At 39.3% G+C, this 23,949-nt stretch overlaps 1 protein-coding gene across 1 annotated transcript in view; it reads right to left on the bottom strand.

Annotated features, from left to right (window-relative positions):
* Positions 1 to 23,949, bottom strand: part of Fbn2 (fibrillin 2) — a 186,384-nt gene that overhangs the window by 86,230 nt on the left and 76,205 nt on the right. Inside the window, exons 9-17 of the mRNA XM_005069091.4 lie at positions 21,213 to 21,365; positions 19,980 to 20,192; positions 18,838 to 18,975; positions 13,216 to 13,335; positions 12,209 to 12,334; positions 11,054 to 11,176; positions 8,260 to 8,382; positions 4,035 to 4,187; positions 2,127 to 2,180 (exon numbers count right to left, since the gene is read on the bottom strand). Of these exons, the coding sequence (XP_005069148.1) occupies positions 2,127 to 2,180; positions 4,035 to 4,187; positions 8,260 to 8,382; positions 11,054 to 11,176; positions 12,209 to 12,334; positions 13,216 to 13,335; positions 18,838 to 18,975; positions 19,980 to 20,192; positions 21,213 to 21,365 (1,203 nt within the window). The remainder of the gene's footprint in view (positions 1 to 2,126; positions 2,181 to 4,034; positions 4,188 to 8,259; positions 8,383 to 11,053; positions 11,177 to 12,208; positions 12,335 to 13,215; positions 13,336 to 18,837; positions 18,976 to 19,979; positions 20,193 to 21,212; positions 21,366 to 23,949) is intronic.

Here is a 23,949-nt window from a genome sequence, read left to right as displayed (position 1 = left end):
CAATGACACTTGAACTCCAGTGAAACAAACATGCAATTCCCAGAGGGCAGTGGGCTCTGGTGGGAGGCTATTCACAGGGAGTCAACAAGACAAAACAACAACAAAATACCGTGGTGCAAAAATCCTATTTTGCTTATTGTGAACAAATTCTGATGATGATCGTTCATAGGAACTGGGAAGGATCAGCCAGCCTGAACAACCCTATTATGCCAGCACCTGGGACAGGGAAGGCTAATCAGAAATTAAAGGCCAGCCTGGGCTCCATGACACTCTCTTCAAAAAGAAAAAAAGGAATCAGAAAGACCGCCTTAGAAGCTGTCTGCTTATCTACCTAATTTTTCACTTTATATCTGGGAAAATATCCCAGTAAAATTCTACCTCTTTCTCTGGTTTCAGATATTCACTTAAAATATAACAACCCTGCCTGAAGATTTACAGTCTTCTCAAACATGGTCACAAACCGTTAACACTTGTAAACACAGATGCACTTGCTTCTGTATCAGAGCTTTGTTAAAAATATAACATCAAGTTTGAAATAAGAAAACTTGAATGAATTTTACTTCTTCAGTTAGACAGAAACATTTTGGTGGTTTTTAAGTATCAACAATCTTAGTTAATTTGGGACAGTATATCCCAGACCTTATCCATATCAAATATCCTTTAAAGATACTTTTCTAGCTGTTAATTATTTGGTGTAGTATTTTACATAAGAAATCATGGATATGGATCATTAATAAAATTCTCAGTGAAGCACTTTTAACAGATAAATATTTATCTATAATGAAACACAGTCACGTGAAATTCCACTTAATGTCATCTTAACAACTATTTCTCTGTTAGACGGTTCACCCTATCAGTCTCCATTTGAGCATTTCCACATTAAATGTAACCATATTTATGTTATTATTAATATAATATTATTTTCAGATGTGTTTCTTTTGTTTAGGCTGCATTTGTTTAACTCTGTGAAGCTGTGACTCTTTGTCTGTCTAAAACACCCGGTGGTCCGAATAAAGAGCTGAATAACAGTGAGGCAGGAGCAAGGACAGGCAGGCCTGGCAGGCAGGGAGGATAAATAGGAGAACCAAGGAGGAGGGGGAGCATCAAGGGAACAAGGAGAGGAGGATGTCAGGGGCCCCACCCAGCCACCCAGCTACCCAGCCACCCAGCCACCCAGCCACCCAGACACCCAGACACCCAGCCACCCAGCCACTGAGACACCCAGACACCAGACACCCAGCCACCCAGCCACCCAGCCACTCAGACACCCAGCCACCGAGACACCCAGCCACCCAGCCACCGAGACACCGAGACACCCAGCTACCCAGACACCCAGACACCAGCCACCCAGCCACCCAGCCACCAGCCACCCAGCCACCCAGCAATCCATGGAGCAAGAGTAAGATTATAGAAGAGATCAGGAAAAGCCCAGAGGCAAAAGGTAGATGGGATAATATAAGATAAGGAAAGCTGACTACAAGGTCTGTCATATCATTTGGAGATTCCCCCACGGAAGGCCTCACTCTCCCTGGGGATCAGAAAGGGGATGGGATCAGGGTCAGTGGGGAGCAGAAGAGGAGGGGAGGAAAAGGGAACAGGGATTGACATGTAAAACAAGCTTGTTTCTGATTTAAATATTAAAAAAATTCAGAATATTTTACCCACTTTATTAGGTGTGCCAAAATAAATTTGACAAGTACACGTTGAGTGAATTGTCCTGTTTTCTAGCAATTATTCTTGAATTTTAAAATATAAACAATTTGTACTTCCTGAAGTTTGAAGAATTCTAACTGCTCACAATTGGTTTTACTTTTTGATCTTTTTTTTAACCTATTAAAATACTTCTTAACATTTTTATATTAACTGTTGGATGATTAAACCAACTAGACAAATGAAAGGAAGGAAGGAAGGAAGGAAGGAAGGAAGGAAGGCAGGCAGGCTAGCTAACAACAAGCCAATCTAAAGTGGGGCATTCATAGCTAAGAATTACTTGGGAGCTGGGAGGTGAGCCCCTCAAAAAGCCACAAGAGTAAAGAGTAAACAACATTACACACAGCAAATGTGATAGCCTGGAAACTATATAATTTGTATTTACAGCCATGAGCCTGAGAGTTGAGCAGAATTACCTCTTCCATCCACAGTGATGCCTACTCCACTGCTGCAAAGTCCATGGAACTCAGCTGTGTGACAAAAAAAAAAAAAAAAGAAAAAAGAAAAAGAAAATGTGAAGCCACACCCACTCCACACTCAGTCATTAACATAAAAATGAAAATAGAAAAGTCAAATAAGCTTACTCCCACACTCAGTCATTAACATTAAAAATTTATGTAAATTCATTTTAATACTACAAAACTCATTGTTTTCTAAAACATAATTATTTCAAGAACTCTAAAAATCATAGAAAAGTATAAGAAGTAGAATTACTTGTAACTATGGTTCGGGATGATCTCAATATATTGATCACTGTTTGAATATTATTCACATGCAACTTTAAGACAAGTCATCACATTGTCTTTTTTCTCCATGATAACAAGACAAGAGTCAAAACGCATGTCATAATATTTACCAAATACCAGGTATTCTCTATTTTACATTCAATAATTAATCTAATTGTCCATACCACCAGCTAGAAATCAATTTTGGTTTTTTTTTTGTTTTTTTGTTTTTGCTCTGACAAAGAATAACACAGTAATTTGCCCAAAGCCATTGAGATGAGTGGAGAGCAGGCTTGGGTCTCAATAGCATGTCATGTCAATGCCCCATTTATTAGAGTATCAATATTTTATTCTCAGGTATATGGAGGGACTATATTTCTTCATCAGCCTCTTACTAATGTAGTTAGGTCTTTCCAACTTGTAAAACTTAGATGAGTAATGACAACTTCAGTTATGCTACTTGAATGATTACTGTTTTGGAAGTAAAACTTCTGCAAGTGCGTGCTTCTTTTGAGGCTAACATCCCTTCCCTGCCCCAAAGAACTCACCCATCTGCCATGGAGTATCTGTTTTAGAGTATCTGATTTAGCATATCTTCCCATCACAGGAAAAAATGAATTGCCTATGGCTTCCCCAATCTGACAAATAAAATTGTCACTTCATTTTCTTTTTGCAGCAGACATCTTTTCACGTGGAAAGCTACCATGCATGTGTATTCTCCTTTGCAAATACCCGTGTGTACTAAATTTTTTTCTACAGAGCGTTTCCACTTTCCTTACTGATTAATGTTTGCTCCTTGGAGAGTAAGGGAATACCTGAAATGCTTTCTTTCAGTTTAAACCTCTGTTTTGCTACCTGATATGTACTTTAGGATACTTTATGTCCTCTTTTTTTTAAAAAAGAAACCATCGTAATTCGAGATGCATCAAGTATTGTTTTCAAAGGTTTGAACAACCCCACTTGAGACTTTCAACAGAACTCAAAACCCATCAGCTTTTGTTTTCTTCCATATGGAAAGAGAACTAACCCAGTGTGCCCCCTCTCTGCTGCACGCTCCCCAACGCCCCAAGCAACACCTTCCCTACTCTCTGTTCCTGACCCTTTTGGGTGCAGGTAATACTACATTGTAATTTGTGTTGGCTGCCTGTGAGCTGAAGTATCTTCAACCTGAAGAAAAAGCAGGGCGTTTGTTTACTTTTGAACCCCACTGTACTTATTTATATTCCACACAGGCTACTGAAAGTCTGAATGAAGAAGAGTCAACCATATTGTCTTGTCTTTATAAATTTAAAAATGGGGAGTATATGTCGAGGTGTTTTATATTCTCAATAACAACACAGATCCAGGGAACTGAGGATAACATTCCAATATAAAATCTGTATGAGCAAATAGTTGCTGTTCACTGTGATCATTTGTGGGCTCAGCAAAAGCATGCACACATTTTGAAACTCCCTCCCAACTACATACATCTCACACACCAATGCAAACTTACTTTTTCTTTTTTGATTCAGAATAAGGACAAAAAATCACCTCAGAGCAGATATAATCTTTGCGCAAATTCTGTTGTTGACCCTCTAGCTTCTTCCTACAAGTGAATACCTGAATTTTTAGCAGGGCAAGGCTGGCAGGGCTCTCCAAAGCCGTAGTCCGGGTTAGCGCAGCAGCATTCAGACTTGGTGACTGCTCCAGGGAATGGGCGCACACACACTCCCTTCTTGATTCCACCATAGCAGGTACTGCGCATGTGCGTATCTAGTGGAAATGAGCGGACGGCAAAAGAGACAGAGACTGTAAAATGGAAGGCTTCTTTAACCTAAGAGGCTACCACACCAGGAGCTTCCAGAGAATACCTGATATTTCTTCTTCTTTTGCATCTTTAGCATCTCCAAAGTTGGGGAAGGAACAAATGCTTGTGGAGTAAGGGGAAAACTGAGAACATATCAACAGGGTAGGTCTCCAGCCCTACCCTGTGCCACACAGGTATGCAGCATCCCACCTAGTCTTACAGGCCTTTCGTTGGCTAAGGATATAACGACAATCAAGAACAGCACTCTGAGCTTTAATCTCGGAGTTGTCCTTAGTCGCAGCCTGGCATTTAACTCTTGTTTCTATTGGACAAGTTCTAAGGAGCAGTGAAAATAAGCTGTCTTGAAGTGACTGAGTGTTTCCTAGGAGATTGCTTGCTTTGACCGCTTAAATTAGAACATCTTTCTTTGCAACCCTCAGGATGCTGTTGGTGACCATGATTTTTTATCTCTGATGCTCATTTAATAGTCGTGAGAAAAAAAAATGAGCTGAGAATGATGATGCACACCTTTAATCCCAGCACTCAGGAGGCAGAGACAGGCAGATCTTCGTGAGTTGGAGGCTAGCCTGGTCTACAGAGTAAGTTCTAGGCCAGTTACATAGATAGACCCTGTTTCAAAACAAACAAAATGAGCATAATGAGCACTCTTGTCTCTGACACTATATTGAGTGGTTATGCAGACATGATCTCATGAAACAGTCAAGTCACGAACTCCAGTGTTGAGGAAGGATATGTAAATAGGTCAAAGTAACAAGCTCTCCAAGGCCCACGCTGGAGTTCAGAGTGACTTCCTAGGTACCTCCTCTTGCCATTATGCCCATCCACGGCCCTAAACATCCTGTTTTGCTTCATTCCCTCACTCCTGAGCCTTATGAAATATGTTATAGTTTTATGAGGCAATAAATAATGGACTATTTAAAAATTCAGAACACCTTAAAAGTCAGAAAACTAGCATAACTCAGCAGTAGAGCATGGTAATTTCATCAGAGATGGCCCCCACTGAATGTATATAATATTGTTCACAACTTGTTGGAAATAACTGTATCTGTTTCTTAGAGTATCTAACAATGCTTTCTTAGATTCTAGTAGGATTGTTCGTTCTTTATTTAATAAACAGAGCTAATGTGGAAAGGGCCAGAGGGACTGTATCATCCAAAACCACACACCTGGTAAATAACAGAGCTGGTAAAGAAAAGAACGTAACTTTGAAGAAACAAAAATGCTGGTGTCTGGAAACTTGATGAAATGTTCTAAAGCTAGTGTTTAAAAAGGCCTGCTGAAAAAGAAAATTTAACTGAAAGTTCTCTAATAGCAAGGCAAATTCTGAAAAAGATATAAAAAATTAATGACATATGTATCTATCATTTATCATCAACCATCTATCTACCTACCTATGTATCATCTTCCTATTTATCTATCAATACTCTATCATCTCATCAACATCATCTATTTATCTATCTGTACGTATATCATCAACATCATCCAGCTATCTAACACTTAAGAAAATAGTTTTTAAAAGAGTTTTTTGTGCATAACCTGGGTTATAAATTAAGGTTCTTTTTCCTTAAATCTCATCAAGACCAAAAGAGTACCATGGGATCTCTGGAAGGGCTTTTATTCAGTCCTGCCTGGAAGGTTTAATAGGCAAGTCCAGGGCTGTGATGCCCACTGTGAGGAGCAAATGGCAGGAGAATGCTATCCTTGGGTCACAGTAGGCAGGGCAGAGGATAATATGTCTATGGGCTGGACCACATGAAGAGAGGGCCCCATGTAGCAGCCACACTGGAAGAAGATGGCTTTAAATATTTGCAAAGCTGGGAAATCTTTGTTTGTTTTTTGAGGCAGGGTTTCTCTGTGGCTTTGGAGGCTGTCCTGGAACTAGCTCTTGTAGACCAGGCTGGTCTCGAATGCACAGAGATCCTCCTTCCTCTGCCTCCCAAGTGCTGGGATTAAAGGTGTGTGCCACCACCACACACGCAAAGCCAGGAAATCTTGAAGCCATCCTAGGGCAGTTCCAGTAACACAAAGAATTCCTGCTTCCACAGTCCAGCCTTTTCCCCTAAACTCCAAAACCCTTCCCCATTGCAGAGCTGAGCTTGGAATGGAATTTGTTATTTAAAACTCAGCTTGGAATATTAATTATTATATGCTAGTGAACATTCTAATTTCTAAATTCAGATTATTCTCAATAAATAAATTTCATAGGATTTTATTGTTACCTAAAAGAAGACTGAGTTTTCTTCCTTCATTGTGGGATCTACTTTGCCTACTGAAAAAAACTAAAAAATGAAATTTAAAAGGATGGGGATGGTATGGAAACATAAGTTTTGCCTCTTGTTTACACTCTGCTTGTGAGTCAGGGTTCATCAATATACTAATTAAAACCATAACTTAACTTAATGGAAGTTAAAAAACCTCAGTTCTTACAGAAAGAAAGATATAATAAGAAATCTAAGTTAAAGAGCCAATTCAAATAACTCATAGGACTGATTTCTTCCAAACACAAGAAGGAATGACTCCCATTGTTTACTGGGTGGACTGAAGAATTCCACCACAGTATGTAATTTTCCACCCAGACAATGTCCTCCCATTTCAAAAAGCTGAAGCCACTCTAATGATGGAAAGCTCACAAAAGCATTCCAGTGATTTCTGATGTGTTCCCTGCACATGGATAGAGGAATGAAGCCTTGGCCTTGAACATCGATTTCATGATAAATATACATAGGCTGGCTGCTTGAGATAAAAATAATTTCTCCTTCCTAAATCAGCTTTACGCTCCCTTTAGGTTTCAATGGAACCATGTAGGTGTAGGCAAAAAGCAACCAAGCATTTGAAGGCAACTGAAAATATTTCAGCTCTTCCTCACAGGAAGGAGCTACATTCTTCTGCCTGCTCTATTTGAAATTCCCCTGGACAAAGTGCTGACGACCTGCAGGCTGGAGTGCAGCCTGGACAGAGGATGAATCTGAAAACAGATGACTTCCCTCTGCCGACCCCTCCTCGTCCCTCCTCACCCCTCCTGGGATCCAAGAGTTCTAAGTAAAAAATTAACAACTATGGCTAAGAATTTCCTTCCTCTCAGAACTACATTTTCAAACCAGGCTTGCTGTTTTCCTGTCTAAACTGAGAATCAGGGGGTACAAAATGGCCAACTCATCCTTCAAGTTTCACAAAAGCACTTGGAAGGGGAAACCTAATTAATGCATTTTCCTAACTTCGTTCCTCTCGGTGTCAGCATCATGGCTGAGGTCTCAAGAGCCCACAGCATCTCAAAAGTACTTTGTGTCTTTTCAAAGACCATTGCATAATCATTTTGATTCATTTTCATGGCATCCACTCAGCAAATATTTCCAAAAAGAATTCAGAATGGCTCAAAGTAAAATGTATATTCAGTCTCCCATTTTCCCTTCGGTAGTTGGTGGTGGTGAGGAATAATCCTAAAAGTTTAAGCTTTAGCTATCAGTGCACCTCTATGGCACAAGTCACTTGTGACTCAAGCTTTGTTTGTATAAAAGAGTTTACATGAATGTAACTATAACCCCCAATTTTATATCTGTTATTAATAACACAATTTCCCATAGAATTCAGAACTATGTTTCTTTGTATATCATCAGAAGCTTTGAAAGGAGACTGTGGTGGTCTGATTTTTGTAACGGTTTTATTAAGATATAATATACAAGCTATAGGATTTACCCATTGAAACTCTACATTTAAAGATCATTTACACTCAAAATTGTTTTTTAAGAATATTTCCATGTCCTTTAGTTATCATTTTCTTCTCCTTTCTGCCCTAAGCAATCACATTGAATGAATGAAGATTTGCCTATTCTGGAAATTTCCTATAAATGACATCATACACAAAAATGGTCTTTTTGTGACAGACCTCTTTCATTTGGTGTATGTATATTTAAGCCCTACCTGTGTTTCATCATGCATTCTGTTTGTGGTAGATACATCCTATTTTAAATTTTCAGAGATCACCTGGGGCCATCAGGCCATTTCAGAATGCTCACTTACCAACACATACACGTCCATCTACCCCCACAGCCAGGCCAGGGGGACAGTCACAGCGGAAGGATCCCTCGTTGTTGATGCAGTGCCCGTTCATGCAGATGCCTGGGGTCTGACATTCGTCAACATCTGCCCAGGGGGACAGAAGCTAGTCCATTACTGAGCAGTAGACTTTGTTTGCTGAACTGGTATATCCTACCAGCCTTTCAACTGAGTAACTTGCAGAAGAACATATAACAATGGCAACTGACCTTCTATAAAAATAGGGTTCTCTCAAGCACATTTTGTAGAAAGTTGAGTAAAATCTGTTGTATTCATTGAGAAAAACAGAGTCTCATAACATCTATTATTTATTTGATAGCCTTGTTTGCTACTACTAATATCGAATTCAAATTAAACATCTACAAATCTATGATTAATATTTGCAATATTTCCATACAGAAATATTCTGTTTTGACATTAACCTCAACATTTCATACTAACAAAATAAGCGGAGATATTCCTTGTTATCTTCAGTCCACTTGCATTTATCAAATTCTGCTCAACATTAAGTGGTTTTCTCAACCGCAGAAACACACCTTAGACACGGAACTGTAAGTTATGGCCATTTCATGACATCTGGAGTCTAACGTTTTAAATGAGGAAATTAATGAAAGATAATTTCCAGAAGGGATGCACAGGCAAAGCCAAAGTCATCTTTATATATGCCTTTAACTTTCCTAAGAAATCCTGAGATGAAGTTCCAGACTGTCATGCAATGCTGTATGATACAGAAATGCCTGTTACCTGTCCCATCTTAAATCTGTCTACTGACCTTGAGATATAAAACCAAACCTACAGATTTCCCACTTCATCTTGTATCCCTCCCCATTTTTTCACAATAAAAAGCTATTTGTTATGCATAAACTTTGTATCCCTCCTGTCCTGGAATTTCAATGAAATCATAGGAATTGGTAACGAAATCTTGCTTTATTCAGGTGAATTGGTGAAACTGAAGGCAGAAAGGATTTGTTGAGTTGATTTCCTCTAAGGAAAGAAACTGAAATAAAAAGTAAAAGCTTACATCCAAGATGAAACCAAAAAAAAAAAAAAAACAAGTTCCATGTTCTGCTTGTGAGCATGAACACCATCCAGTGTCATATATTTCCAGGAGGCCTCTATCTTGATTATTAAAATTATCACTAGGACTCAGTCACCAGAATGGCTGTGTAAACAAAATCGCTAAAGAAAACATAAAGAAGGCATAATCTTATGTCTTCAATTGATTAAATTAAGATTATAGGATCACGATGTGTTTCCAAATGGCCTGTAGATCAGTGCTAAGATGTGATAAGGAGTGACTTTAGAAAATCCAGGCCTGGGAATATATAAAAGTGTATGATTGGACTTTGGGAGCCCATTCCACACAGAGAGATACTCTCTCAGCCTAGACACACTGGGGAGGGTCTAGGCCCTGCTCCAAATGATAGGACAGACTTTGAAGATCCCCATGGAAGGTCTCACCCTCCCTAGGGAGCAGAAAGGGGATGGGATAGGGTGTTGGTGGGGGATGGAGGGAGAGGGGCAGGAGAGAGAACTGGGATTGACATGTAAAACAAGATTGTTTCTAATTTAAATAAAAAAGAGAGATACCATAATAGAGGGAGCCATTATAGGTTTGAGGAGAGATCTGGCACTAGGGAGATTTCCAGAGATCTACAAAGATGACATCAACTGGCAATCTAAGCAATAGTGGAGAGGTTACCTTAAATGCCCTTCCCTGATAATGAGATTGATGACCACCTTATATGCCATCCTAGAGCCTTTATCCAGTGGCTGGTGGAAGCAGAGGCAGACACCCACAGCTAAACATGTAACTGAACTCCTGGAACCCAGTTGCAGAGAGGGAGGAGTTATGAGCAAATGGATCAAGAAACCCACAGAAACAGCTGACCTGAACAAGAGGGAGTTCATTGACTTCAGACTGATGGCCAAGAGGCCAGCGTGGGACTGATCCAGACCTCCTAAACATAAGTGTCAGTAAGGAGGCTTTGGCAATCTATGGGGCCTTGGGTAGTAGATCAGTATTTATCCCTCTCATATGAATGGACTTTGGGAGCCCATTCCACATGGCCTGGACACAAGGGGAAGGGCCTAGGCCCTGCTTGGGATGATATGACAGACTTTGGGAATCCCCCATGGAGGGCATCAACCTCCCTGGGGAGCAGAGGGGGGATGGAGCAGGGTATTGGGAGAGTTAGTGGGGGTCGCGGGAGGAGGGGAAGGAGAGGGAGCTGGGATTGACATATGAAGCAGACTTGTTTCTAATTGAAACAAAAATAAATAAAAAACTGTCTGGAATATAAAATTACTTTAATCTTAATAGTAAGGGAGAAAACAAATTAAAAAATATGATACACAGAGTTGGTTTAAAAGAGCAAACAATGCATACAGACAAAAAAAAAGAGTGGGAAAAATGACACTTTTGCAAGGGCAAGTTTTTTTCCTACTCTTGTTCATTTAGCCAACAAGAAGGAAAAAGCTGTTTCTGTATTGTTTCCTTCAGACCTGCTAAGATCAATCTGCCATTCCCTTATTTTTTCCTATACCTTTGTTACTCTGCAAAGACATTATTGTTTCCCAGTTCTCAGTGTCTTTTTTTTTCCCTAAGAAGTTTTAGACATCTGCCTTGCTGAACTGGCAAGAGATAGGAACACCATGAAATTGAAGTCAGGAAAATGGAATTACTCTTGCATGATCCACAGATAAGAAAGGGATGGTTCCAGTCATGGTGACTTTCTTATCTCAAAGCAGGACATACCTGTGCAGTAACGGCCACTTGGAGCTAGAACAAACCCTGGCTTGCATATGCACTTGAAGCTGCCATCTTCGTTGATACACATCCCATTCAAGCACATGTTGGTAGTTGTGCATTCATCATGGTCTGTGGCAGAAGACAGAATGACTTTGACCCTGACATCAAAAGAACCAAGTCTCTCTCCTTCCATGATCTCCAGTCAAATCTACCTCATATATGAATCCTGTATTTGTGGGTACTATTCTTTCACTTTTTAAGATAATTTAGCTTTTACTTTGAGATTATGATATAATTGCATCATTTCTCCCATCCCTTTCCTTTCTTTAAACCTTCCTTATATACCCTCCTTTTCTGTTTTCAGATTCATGACCTCTTTTCCCACTAATTGTTGATATTCCTAAACACATAAACACAACCTACCAAATCTGTATAATGCTGCTTTTGTGGATGTGTTTTCAGGGCTGAACATTTGTTCATTGCACTTTTCAAACCAAGAATGCCTAGTGCACACTCAACAGTGTGAAGACTGAGAGGAAGCTGCCATGTGGTGAATGAAAAGGCAAGGAATGCACCTTATGCTTAATTGCTTTTAAAACCATGTAAACACAGCAGTGGTGCTTTGTTTCCCCAAAAAGATGACAAGGTTGCAGTGGGTGTTGGGGTTACAATGGAATTAAAGTATGGTAAGCCCGATTGCAGATGAAATGAGCTGAGCTTTCCTTAGTGAATGCATAAGTCTCACATCTATGTGGCATCTATTGCTCAGCTAAGCATGCCAATCAGTGACTACAGATATCAACATTGCCATATTCTCCCAAATTCAAGAGGCTGCTTCTTCTCTATCCTGTCAGCATTATGACTCTGGTATCTCAAGCACAGTATATTGCTGAAGAATAAGTGCTCCTTAGACTTAAACATGTACTGCAAAGGAAAAATGTGAGGAATCATAAATCATGAGCCGTACCATTACTAATTAATTCTATCAGTTTACTTCTGTAGTGACGTTAATGCATTCATCTTTTATTTGCCTACCTCATGTGACCAGCTTCCTTTCACACATGAGATGTGGGAACCTTTGTGGAAATCATATATATGACTCTAAATAAAAATGTATATCCTCTAAAATTCGTTTCCAAAGGGAGAAAAAAAATTCCATACCGACACAGTTTTTTCCATCTGTGGTTAATTCAAAGCCAGCATTACAAATGCACTGGAAACTTCCATCTGTGTTCACACACCGGCCATTTTTACAAAGAACCCCATTCTGGATGCACTCATCAATATCTGAGAAGATTAAAGAGAGACAAACAGTATTTCTTTGTAAACTTGTAGATAAAAAACTGTAAGATAATGCATGAGATTTGAAATATGCACTATGTTTTTACATGTGATACCCAGAACTGCATTGCTTTCTCAGCAAAATTTTCATCTCTCACCAGTTTTAATTCTTGCATAGAAAGTGTAAGCAGTTCCACAGACCAGAGAGTAGGTAAAGAGCAAACAAGGGAGAGAAGGAAATGGGGTTTCGGTGAGCTTAGGAGCAGGTAGGAGGAGTCTGGAATTATTGATGAAGCTGCTTTGGGTATAATAGACAAAGACCTTAAAAGTCAGAACCTGATGTTGGCTAAGTGAAAGAAGCTGCAGGGGTTCTGGGCTAAGAGCACCACAATAACAACTGCAGGAGAAAGCGATTCAGGCAACTCACTATCCATGAATGACCAGGAAAGGAAAAGACAAGAGAAGCTGTCTGGTAAATGGAGTCTGGGGAGAATCAGCAGTGAGGTAGGCTTTGGATGGTGATGGTGGTGAAGCAATGAGACTGTGAATATAGACAAGGCATGATTTGGTCTTGGACTCTGAGTGGGGCTCAAAGAAAAGAGTAGCTGAAATGACTATAAATCTTCAGCGCAGTGAAGGGTAATGCTGACATTACCAGGGTAAAGGAAGCTGTGCTGTACTGGCAAAGGCGACAGACTGAAGGGTTTTGAAGCCAGATACTAAATTGCCTGGGTTATATAAGCTTATGCTACAAGGGAGATTCTCCAAGGGCGTTATAAGACAAATCCACAATGTAACAGTGCTTAAGCAGTTCATGTCTCATTTCAGTAGGTTTCCTTTAACTTCAACAGCCTTGCTGACTCTCTTTCACAGAAACCCGGCTTTACCAATGCATGCTTGCTTCGTAGGAGTCCTCTGGAATCCAGCGTGACATTTACAGTAATAGGATCCAGGTGTGTTAACACAATCTCCATTAGTGCAGGGATTTGATGTGCATTCGTCAACATCTGTGAGCAGCAAAAGAAACCATTACAGACGTCACTCAATTTGTAGAAATGTTTGTTTAAAGTGCATTTAGCCTCCCAAACTTGAGAGAAGGCCAGCCCGTGGTAATAGTCTAAATAGCGGAGTATTTATAAATGAATGAAAATTCCTTTCCTCAAGTACACACAGAGTCCAATGTGAAGATTTACAAAAATAATGCTTATTGGAGAGTACTAGAGAATTTGCTTTAATCAGGAAATAATGATTTTTTAAAAACTGGAATAATGCCAAGTGATTAAGGGCACAGGCCTTGAAAAGCAATAATGTGAGTTCCAATGGACTATAAAACTCAGTAACTACAGCAATCTAGGCAAGATAATAGCTTAAGGCCTTAGACAATGACATGAGAACAATGAATGATTTCTAAAGACACACACACACACACACACGCACACACACACACTCTACATGTGGTCAATACTGTTAGTTTCGAAGAATGGGACTGATGGACTACAGGCTTTTTTTGTTACTGTGATGGGGGCTCATCTATATAAACACAACTAGGTATTCACCGAGGCTTTATTTTGTAGTAACAAGCAAAGTATGCGGACAATTAAAACTGATTAAAAAGCTATGTTTTTCTCCATTAACTTCAGACTTCCCGAGGGTCTTAAAATTAGCACTGAGGATTTTTCTCGAAGACAATGCAATTTTATGCAACTACTATCTGATCTGAAAGATGAGAAAGGTGAAGGTTCTCACGTAACTGCTGAAGCTCCATCATATGTGACTCCATTATAGCAGCTTGGGTGTGGAAAACCAAGGACTAGACTGACAATTCCAGGGAAATTGCCAGACAAATCCCAGGGAAATCACTTGTGCCAGTGTAAGTTGAATTTATCTTCCCTTAGCAATGCTCACTAAATACTATTTTGGACGCTGGCGAGTTAAAAGAGCTGGTGTGATGGTTTGCCACATCAGGTACATGGAGATGCCATTAACATTGCCATTTTAGCTAAACCGGAGAAAACAACAAGGCAATCAACTCGCAGGGTGACCATTTTAATAAACAGATTGCTCCTTCCACAGATGTTCCTGCCACAGGACTGCGCTCTCTCAAACACACCAGCCTCGCTTATATAAACTTTCAGATGGAGTGCAATTAAACCCTTTCTGGTAAAAGAAGGGAAGGCAAAACAAAACCTCATGGTGAATACAATTAAGACACCAAAGTCTAACAGGATTAAATGCTTTTTCAATTCATTTAAAGGCCCCTTCAGCCCATTAAGACTCACTTACATTGACACTTTTGGTTGATAACATCAATTCTACTGAGCCAAAGGAATGAAGCAGAGCCGGGAGAGAGAGAGTTTAGAGAATTAGCAAACACACAAGGTATAATCAGTGCACTTTCCACTATGAATTAGCACCTCCAGCTTGCAGTGCTGAAAATCACTTCGTTTATCTAGATGTACATTATTGAAGTCCAACAATTAAAAAGCATTCACAGATGTATCTTGATGGAAGCCCCAGTGTAAAACTGTTTAAATGAAGAATACAAGAGACCGTACACCCAACATCCTCTTTTCAGGTAAACGGTGTGGGAAGCCACAGCAGACTGGAAGAGTCTACAGTGTCACTTCAGCATGTCTTTCTCCCGTAAGGGCCTACACTCATGGCTTATAGTTGCCATGACAACTCCTCCTGCTATGTATATTCAGTGATATCACAGCGTCTTCTTAGCCTTCAAGGTCCAGCGAACAGATAGGTTGTATCTGTTCATTACTTTTATTTCTTCATTGGCAAATTAAGTTGCTCTATAATTCCAAGTGCCTTTTAAACCTCACTAGTTGCTTTTTTGCAACTAATTTAACAGGATTATGATTTTGTTTTGTTTTGAGACAGGATTTCTCTGTCTGTAGCTTTAGTTGTACTGGGAAGTTACTTTGTAGACTTGACTGGCCTCAAACTCACAGAGATCCACCTCCCAGGTGTTGGGATTAAAGGCATGTACCACCATGCCCAGCTGAATTATTTTATCTTTCATTTTTATCTTTTTTTATAGTCCTGGGGATCAAATCCATGGCCTTAAGCATGCAGGCAAGCCCTTTATCATTGAGTTCCAGGCCCAGCTACAGGAGATTTGGTTTCAGAACAACCACAAACCACTATCACCATCTTCTGAATCGTGCATTTCATGTTTCTTCTCTGCTGTGTGTCTCCCTTTACAGTACTGCAAAGTGATCACATTTATCTTTATTAAAGGGTCAGAGATAAACAACTATGAGTCACTACACTTTGGCTTTTTCTACGACTCCCTTAAGGACTGAGTAGAGCTAAGAAGAATTCACGGGAATCTTAGACTCCTAAAACAAATGAAAGAATTGATTATTTAAGTTGTTGAATTTTCATGCACTACTTGAGTTTAAAAGTTTATCCTTGAAAAAATACTCTTTATATATCTGTTTAGAAAATATTTAATTTGAAGAGCTCTGTATTACCGGTGGCAGAAGAGGAATTCATTTATTTCTTATTGTCCCATAATGAAACGATATGAAGTAAAATGATTTTAACAACAGTGTGAATTAGACAGGCTCTAGGCATTGCAAAACTTCACAATAAGAGTAGAACAAGAAGTTAAGGGGAATATGGGGAGTAAATGTAACTGCTTACAGACTTTGGGGGTAACTCTTGTAGAAGCAAGAAGGGACAAAGTTTTCGCTTTGTTTTTAATGTTTAACATGGTGATTTCCTTATGCTTTAGCAAGCATCTAACGGAAGTTCCAAATAGAACAGGCAATCTATCACACCTCAAAGCAATGACACATTTTAAGGAGATACCACTCTTATTCTGGTAACTAGAATATTAGGTATCAGTTAAGTATTCAGCCAGTTTTTTATAAAATGCTAATTTGTTCCTCATGAACAAAGTTGGGGATTCTCTATAATAATAACTGTTCTCAAGGTTTGGTCTATAGGCTCCTAGAAGTCACTGGGATTTCAGGAACATCATTAAAAAGTTTCTTAATAATTACTTGAAAGATGCACTGCCTTCTTCAATGTGTGGACACTTTCTGTGGCGGGGAAAAACCAATGCTTATTTCTGAGCATAAAGAAAAGCCACATTGCCAAGGACACACAGCATAGCAGAACAAAGAAAAGCCACACTGGGCAAAGAGCATCATTCATGACAATAAAACCTTACCATACTAGATCCTGAGCTGTGAGTATGATTCCTGAGATCTCTTAGGAAAGTAATGTATATTACACACTGTTGCTGACTTAATTACCACAATTGTCTCAGAAATGAATCAGTGCAATATTATTTGTAAGCCATGTTTTGTCACAGAATACTATTTTTACTTGAAGATGAGCTAACATTAAAATTACAGTTCTTCAAATGTGTGAATTTGTATGACATTTTCTTGAAGAAGAAAAACAAGAACCTGTCCTTTTAAGGAAAAAAAAAAACCCTAGTTCATGCTAAAGCTAAAATCCCAAGCTTAAAATGGAAGAATTAAAAAAGAATACTGCCAATTTTTAAATATTTAAAAGAGGTGAAAATGCCAAATGTGTTTTATAATAATGGCAAAATATCTTGAGTGTGGAGCAACTTATAATAAAGGGAGCCATTATATTTCTGGTGACACCCAATGCACATTGAAAAATTCACCCAACATAGGAAACAGGCCAGTGGGCTCATCACAACACTCAGAGAGTTTGTTGATGTTTTCACACTGCACATAAGCTCTACGAATTACTGCTTACTGGCCTTGAATAGAATAGCAGAGACGATCCACAATTATCTAAAAAGCCTTCAAGACTTCCCTCTCCTTTCTCAAGTATTTATCTAACTTAAAATTAAGTTTAATGGAATTTTTCTATTAATACAACCTATCACAGCTGACTAATAGAGACTCAGAGAATCTCGGTTTTAATTTTTGCTTTAGGAATATGCCGTATTTATGTTATTATTTAAATTTGCTTTAAAATTTATCTTTATATTGAATTATGTGTGTGTCTGTGTCTCTGTACCTGTGTGAATGTGTGCCACCTGTATATGAGTGACTATGGAGGCCTGAGGAGGGTGTCAGATGCTCTGGGGCTGGAGTTATAGGCAGATTGTGAGTTCCTTGACAAGGGTATTGGGCACCAAATGGAGGTTCTCTGCAAAAGTAGGAAGTACCCTAAACCCCTGAGCCATTTCTAGCTCCTGTTGTTATATTGTAAAAGATTTTGTTTATGCTATTCTCTCTGTGTGTGCATTCATGTATGCAGGTGTGGGTAGAGGCCAGAGGTTGTTATCTGTGGTGGTTTGAATGAAAATAGCCCCCACAGGCCCACAGGGAGTGGCTCTATTAGGAGGTGTGGTCTTGTTGGAGTGTGGCCTCATTGGAGAAAATATGTCACTGGGGGGTGGGCTTTGAGCTTTCAGAAGCTCAAACTAGGCCCAGAGTCACCCTCTCTGCCTGCTACCTGCAGATCTAGATGCAGAACTCTCAGCTACCTCTCCAGCACCATGTCTGCCTGCATGCTGCCATGCTTCCTGCCAGGGTGGTGATGGATAAACCTCTGAACTGGAAGCCAAGCCCCCTTAAATGTGTTCTTTTATAAGAGTTGTCATGGTCATGGTGTTTCTTCACAGCAATTCTCCATCTTCTTATTCTTTTTCCTTTGGAGACAGGATATCTTACTGAACCTGAATGTCCCTGACTGGCTACTGGTTGATCAGAAGGTCTCAAGATCATCTTGTGTCTGCTTCCCCATTGCTGGGATTACAAGTGCATAATCCTCTGACCTCAACTTCTCATGTTTACACAGCTAACACTCTATCAGCTTTGTCATCCCCACAGTCCTCTGTCTTTGTTAGATGTAGTCCTTCTGTATCTAAGAAGTTGATGATTGTTGGCCGTGGTAGCACACTCCTTTAATCCCAGCACCCAGAAGGCAGAGGCGGGTGGATTTCTGTGAGTTTGAAGCCATTCTAGTCTACATAGTGAGTTCTAGGACAGCCAGAACTACACAGTTTGTCTATACACCAGGACTATATAACTTGTCTCAAGAAACCAAAACAAGGAGGAGGAGAAAGAGGATGAAGAATTCGTTAATGATTATAGTGATATAGTCATAGCCAGCACTTTTTAAGAGTTTAAATGAGTCAGGGACCAAAATATTTGCATATTTGTAGTTAACATTGTCACTTCAAAAGTGATGATGAGGAATATTGTTTTCAAAATGCATTCACTTTAAAATTAAATTCAGAGTAAGGATAAACAACTCTATCAAGAAATGACAGACAAATTATACTTATATTATATTTAGAGAGAATGGAGAATTCTTCATGTGACTTAGGTCAACAACCAGTTAAGGGGTTCCAGAATATAGAGTGACATGCAGACTAGAGAGACATCAGAAAAATTAGTTTTACTTCAAAAGACCTTAAAAAGTCCCATTTAGTCCCATTTTTTCTTTCAGTCTAGCAGTTATGTGAACACTTAAGAAGACTTAAAGAATTGAGAGCTTACCTATACAGTCTCCATTTGCATCCTGCTTATAACCCATGTTGCATTCACATCTGTAGCTGGAAACAGTAGGTATGCAGCGTCCATTCAAACACAGGTTGGCATGGTGCTTGCATATGTCTATTGTCTGGTTGAGAATTGCTATGGAATATTATGACATAATCAGACTTGGTCATTACAACAGAAGTTATTTATTTGAACTGAATTTTTAGAAGTTTAATAGAAATTAATTAAGTACATTTCAGAAACTTGCATTACTCTGTATTTTATTAAATTGTGTTTTCCATTTCGGAGGCGTTTGAAATATGTGTGTGTGTACTTCACTCATAGTCATTCTCTGGTACACTCACATTTTTATTAAATTTTAATATGAAAGATCTTAAAAAACAAACACTCGAGACACATGGCCACAAGTCGTGCTTGTTAAGTCACACATCTGGAAACTCTGCTCATGTCTTTTGAAAAAATTTCAGGAATGTTCTACCATACATGCGAGCACTTTCCTTTTCTTTTTCTTTTTTCTTTTCTTTTGTAACTTGCTGAATATGTAGATGTAGCAAAAAGGCATCGTGCCAGAAAGAATAAACATAACACCATGGGACATTATTAAATATTATTATCAAGAATAGTGCTTTTAAAGAGCGAATTTAAATGTCAAGCAAATGGATGCCAATTCTGCTCCAAAGCCCACAGTTCTCAATTTCAGGCAATTTGACAACAATGGCAAAGCACAAGGAAAGGGGGCTGTGGGCATTAGGCTCTTTGGAGAGGCACGGCGCAGGGCTTGCTTTATCTCATTTGAGACATGGTGTTGGGAGATAATCCAAGCAGTATATGAGTAGGTCAGTGAGATGGGCCAGATGAACCAGAATCCAAAACATGCTTTCCAGTGATGTCATCTAGATTGGATATTCTTGGACTCTTATTTGTGTTTTCAAAGAGCCTAGGTCACGCATTCTTTTGTTCCAATTTATCCAAAGGATTGAAGAACAGAACAAATGCTTTCCTGCCACATTTTCTTAAATTTAATAATCAGTTTATTTCAGACACACACACACACACACACACACACACACACACGTTTGTTAACATAATATCACTTGAGGCTGAAAACTCAAGAATCTACTGGAAATGTGAGCACTTACTTAGTCCAGTGATGATGGGTCCCTGTCCCCCGGCTCCGACTCCAGCTCCCCCAACACCAGGAGAAAAGCCATTGCCTCCAGGGATGGGGAGGAAGCCTGCCCCTCCTGGGCCATAGCCATTGCCATTGCCACCAGTGCCTCCAGGTCTAGACACTGAACTCCCTGGAATGCCACCCATTGGAAGGCCATCCAGGCACAGTCTACGATATTCCTCTGTAAGAAAAAGAGTGTGGTTAAACACAGACAGAGTCTTGCTGCATCATAAAAGCAGTTGTCATAGATCATTTTCAGTTTATTTATTCAATACCATATGAAAAGGAAGTTGTTACCTTGTTAAATATTTTCAATGCTGTATATTAACAAGAACAAGGTATAGGTGTTTCAAAAATATTTAAAACTCATGTTCCTCATTATTTGAACTGACTTACACAAAGAGTCCTTTGTGTGAGCCTTTTTACTTTACCCCCTAAGTAAAACTCATAAAATTCCAGGCATAACTATTCTTGCAAGAAACTTACTTGAGGAGGTGAAAAGCTTTAGGTAAATCATTCTACATGTTTGGTTTTACTTGAATTCTCATTAGTATTGTGTCCACCCAAATTTTACGTCTGTTTTCTCCATTTTAAGGGATTTGCTATTAATATAGACTCAGAATAACATTTTTAAAATAAATTTTAGCAGTAGACAGTATCCACGTAGCCTTAAAATCTTTACTTAGTTGTGTAAGTATCAAAAACAAGTAAGAAGAAGCAAGGCTGTAGCAACTGCCCTATTTTCCTAATTATTCATGGAATTAGGGCAGTATATTAGAGATCAAGCTTGCTGGTATAATACGGATTCATGCTTTTGAGAGAATAAAGAATGTGTCTCTTTTTCTCTCTATAACCACGCATGTGCTTTTATAAGTAAATTTCAGAAGTTTTAATTATTTTTGAGTTTTAGAATTCCACACAGAAAAGATAATGGAAACTGTAAACCTATTTGTTTGAGAAGCACTAATCAGACTTCACTACTCATATCTACCAAGAAGGCCTTCTTGCTCATACTAACTCCCTTTTCCAATAAAAACTCACTTATAAGGCACAGGACATGAGAGAGATTAATTCTCAGGTCAGGAGAAAGGAAAATACTATTATAAAGAACTGATACACTACAAGCTGATGGTAATCCAAATAAATGTTAGCTCTGCTGTAGAAAGCACCAGTATTACTGACTGTCTTAATATGCACTCACCAGAACCTCTGACAGGACAGGCTTCAGGAATGGTCCCCACGCCCCAGCAGCGGCCAGGCTCGCAGCAGCACTGAGCTTTTGCCATTCTGCCTGGGAGTTCTTGTGCACAGCGCCCATTCACCAGGCCGGAGAAGCATGTGCCCATTCTCTGATCTGTAGATGTAAAGGGGAAACGGAAGACATGGCAGAATTACCTCCAGTTCCTACAGCAACCACTTCCCATGATGGAGAATATGGGGGAAGTGAATTGCATTGAGTTAGTCTTGTTTATACCAGCTTATTCCTTTGTCTTTTAATTTTTATGTATCTGATTATTCTGATCATTGCTTTTTTTTATTTATTCAGCAAAGATTCCTTTACATACTGATTCTGTGATATGTTCCTTGAATATGAAAGTGAAAGACATGTAAATCTGAGGCAAGCTTCCACGACAAGTCAAACAGGTCTGCTGCTCCAGGAACAGTGACAGTCCAACCCCATTCTTCACAATCCTGTTCAGGTTTGATTAAGACCCTTTCTTAAACAAGAAGGAAACGGGGTTGCACTATGCAGCTGAGGCGCCTAGGCTTTCTATGTATTCCAGTCCAGCATCAAACTTGTCCTACACAAGTCCTACTGTCTGCCACTGAGCTCTATATAGCTATTCACTTTACAACTACATTCTACCTGATGGAGATGCTGACTTAAAAATCGACCAGAAGCCACTAGAGACACTTATGACTGAGTACATGGTCTGCAACCATACAAATAACAGGGTCCTAACTGACTAAAGAAGAGGAAATTGCAGAGGCTACTATCACAGGGGTCCTAAAGTCACTATGAAAGGACTAGGGGATTTGAATGCAATGTTGTAATGATTTGTGGATAGGATGGTTTCAATCAGAGAAAAGATAACGGCTGGCATTTTAAAGATCTCGACTGCAGTGAGAGCTATGAGAAGAGAAAGAAGAGCCATTAAGAGGACACAGAAGTGATTCCTCAGAAGTATTGATTTGGCAATTCAGTTATGTTGGTACACTATCCAGGGAACTTAGGGTAGGAAAGTAACTGATCTAATTTTAGCATAGTAGAGGCCACACTGTCAGCTAAATTGAGAAAGAATCAGAATGGCAGATAGCATAGGAAGACAAGCTTTAATGGTAACAAAAGTCTGTCAACTCTGAATCACATAGGAATAAAAACCCAAATCATCAGCAAACTTGATACACAACCACCTTTCTTTTCTCAAAGGAAAATGTATGTCCAGTTAACACAAATAAATACACGCACACACACACACACACACACTCACACACACACACACACACACACCAATATTAATTAAAGAAAAAGAAGTCATCAATCTGAAGGGGGCATGGGAGGAGACAGAAGAGGAAGAAGGATGGATAGAAATGGTGTAAATATAGTACTCAAGAAATTATAAAAATATTGTATGTAGTTCCAGTAATATTAATATATATGTGGCATTCTTGGCATTAGTTACATAGTCTAACATAAATACATCATTTCCTCAAATGATCCATAGCATTCTTAGATTGCTTCCAACCCAGCTTGAAACAAATGAGTTGGCTTTCAGACAGCCAGTAGGAAGTGGAATGCTTTCGTTTACCAACAGATGCTCAGCTTGCTCAAAACCAAAGAACCAAATCTGCTGCATGTGTGTATGCTTTCCAATTTTAGTATACGTTCTGCCATAGCATGTATGCTTAAGGCCATGTGAGACACTACAAATCTTAGGAGCTCAGTTTGAAGAGTTTGTAGATGGGAATGATATTCCGGGTTAATTTCTATTGTAAAGTGAGTCATAGGAGGGAACATATTTTACAATATTCATTCCAGGAGCCAAAGTATCATAACTGTAGCTCCATTTGATTGCTGTACTTCTCACAAACAAGAGTTAAATTAAGATAAGAAAGCTCTGGACTCTTAAAAATAATCCCCCCAACTGTAGAATACAACCAATGTTACAAGGTAGGATGGAAACATGAAATTTGGCAAGGCTTCTGCATGATGGAGGGTGTGGCATGTTTGAAAACAAAACCAAAATCACAGCCTTGAGTCAGGAGACCTAGATTTACTTCCATAGCTGTATCTAACTCTTCTTACTCATGAATCGGAGTTGGTTGGAAAATGAAATAAAACAAAAGTTCACCAGGTCAAGTGGTAGATTGTCTACCATGAATGCCCTTCTATTTGTACTATTTGAAATTATCCTAAATAGTACAAAAATATGTGGATAAAAAGTACTCTGCTAGCATGAAAAGCAAGATAAAAGGAGTCTTCAGATGAAGTGAAGATGGCCATCTTGGGAATTAAGTGTGCCATTGGGTTTCACTTTTCGGCTTCTATTATACTATGGATATGACAAAACTTTGGTACAGTTTTGTAAGGCACAAAGCACACAGAACAGGAAGTCTGGATCTCACCCACCATGGTGTAACTAGGTGCCTCGAGGGCCAATGTCCTGAGGGTATTAGTGATGTATTGAGGGCAGTGCCTGTCTCTATGTTGGAGCTGTGGGGAGAAGGAAGCAGCTACATTGTGAGAATTTATAATCATAGGCTCTTCACACATAAACAACATTGACATTATAATTCATAGCCTGTTTTCCTTTGACAAATCTCAAAGAAACACAGTTTTTCAGGTCCAGGCATACCACATAGCCAGAAAAAGCCAATACAAGTGAGCACCACAACACTGAGAGAATCTCAAAGGATTTTCAAGAACTTCAAAGAAA

The sequence above is a fragment of the Mesocricetus auratus genome, unplaced genomic scaffold, assembly GCF_017639785.1.
Source record: "Mesocricetus auratus isolate SY011 unplaced genomic scaffold, BCM_Maur_2.0 Super-Scaffold_6730, whole genome shotgun sequence".
In the NCBI taxonomy this organism is placed as follows: Eukaryota; Metazoa; Chordata; class Mammalia; order Rodentia; family Cricetidae; genus Mesocricetus; species Mesocricetus auratus.
The sequence above is the reverse complement of the archived record's forward strand: the minus strand, read 5'-3'. Positions and strand labels throughout refer to the sequence as shown.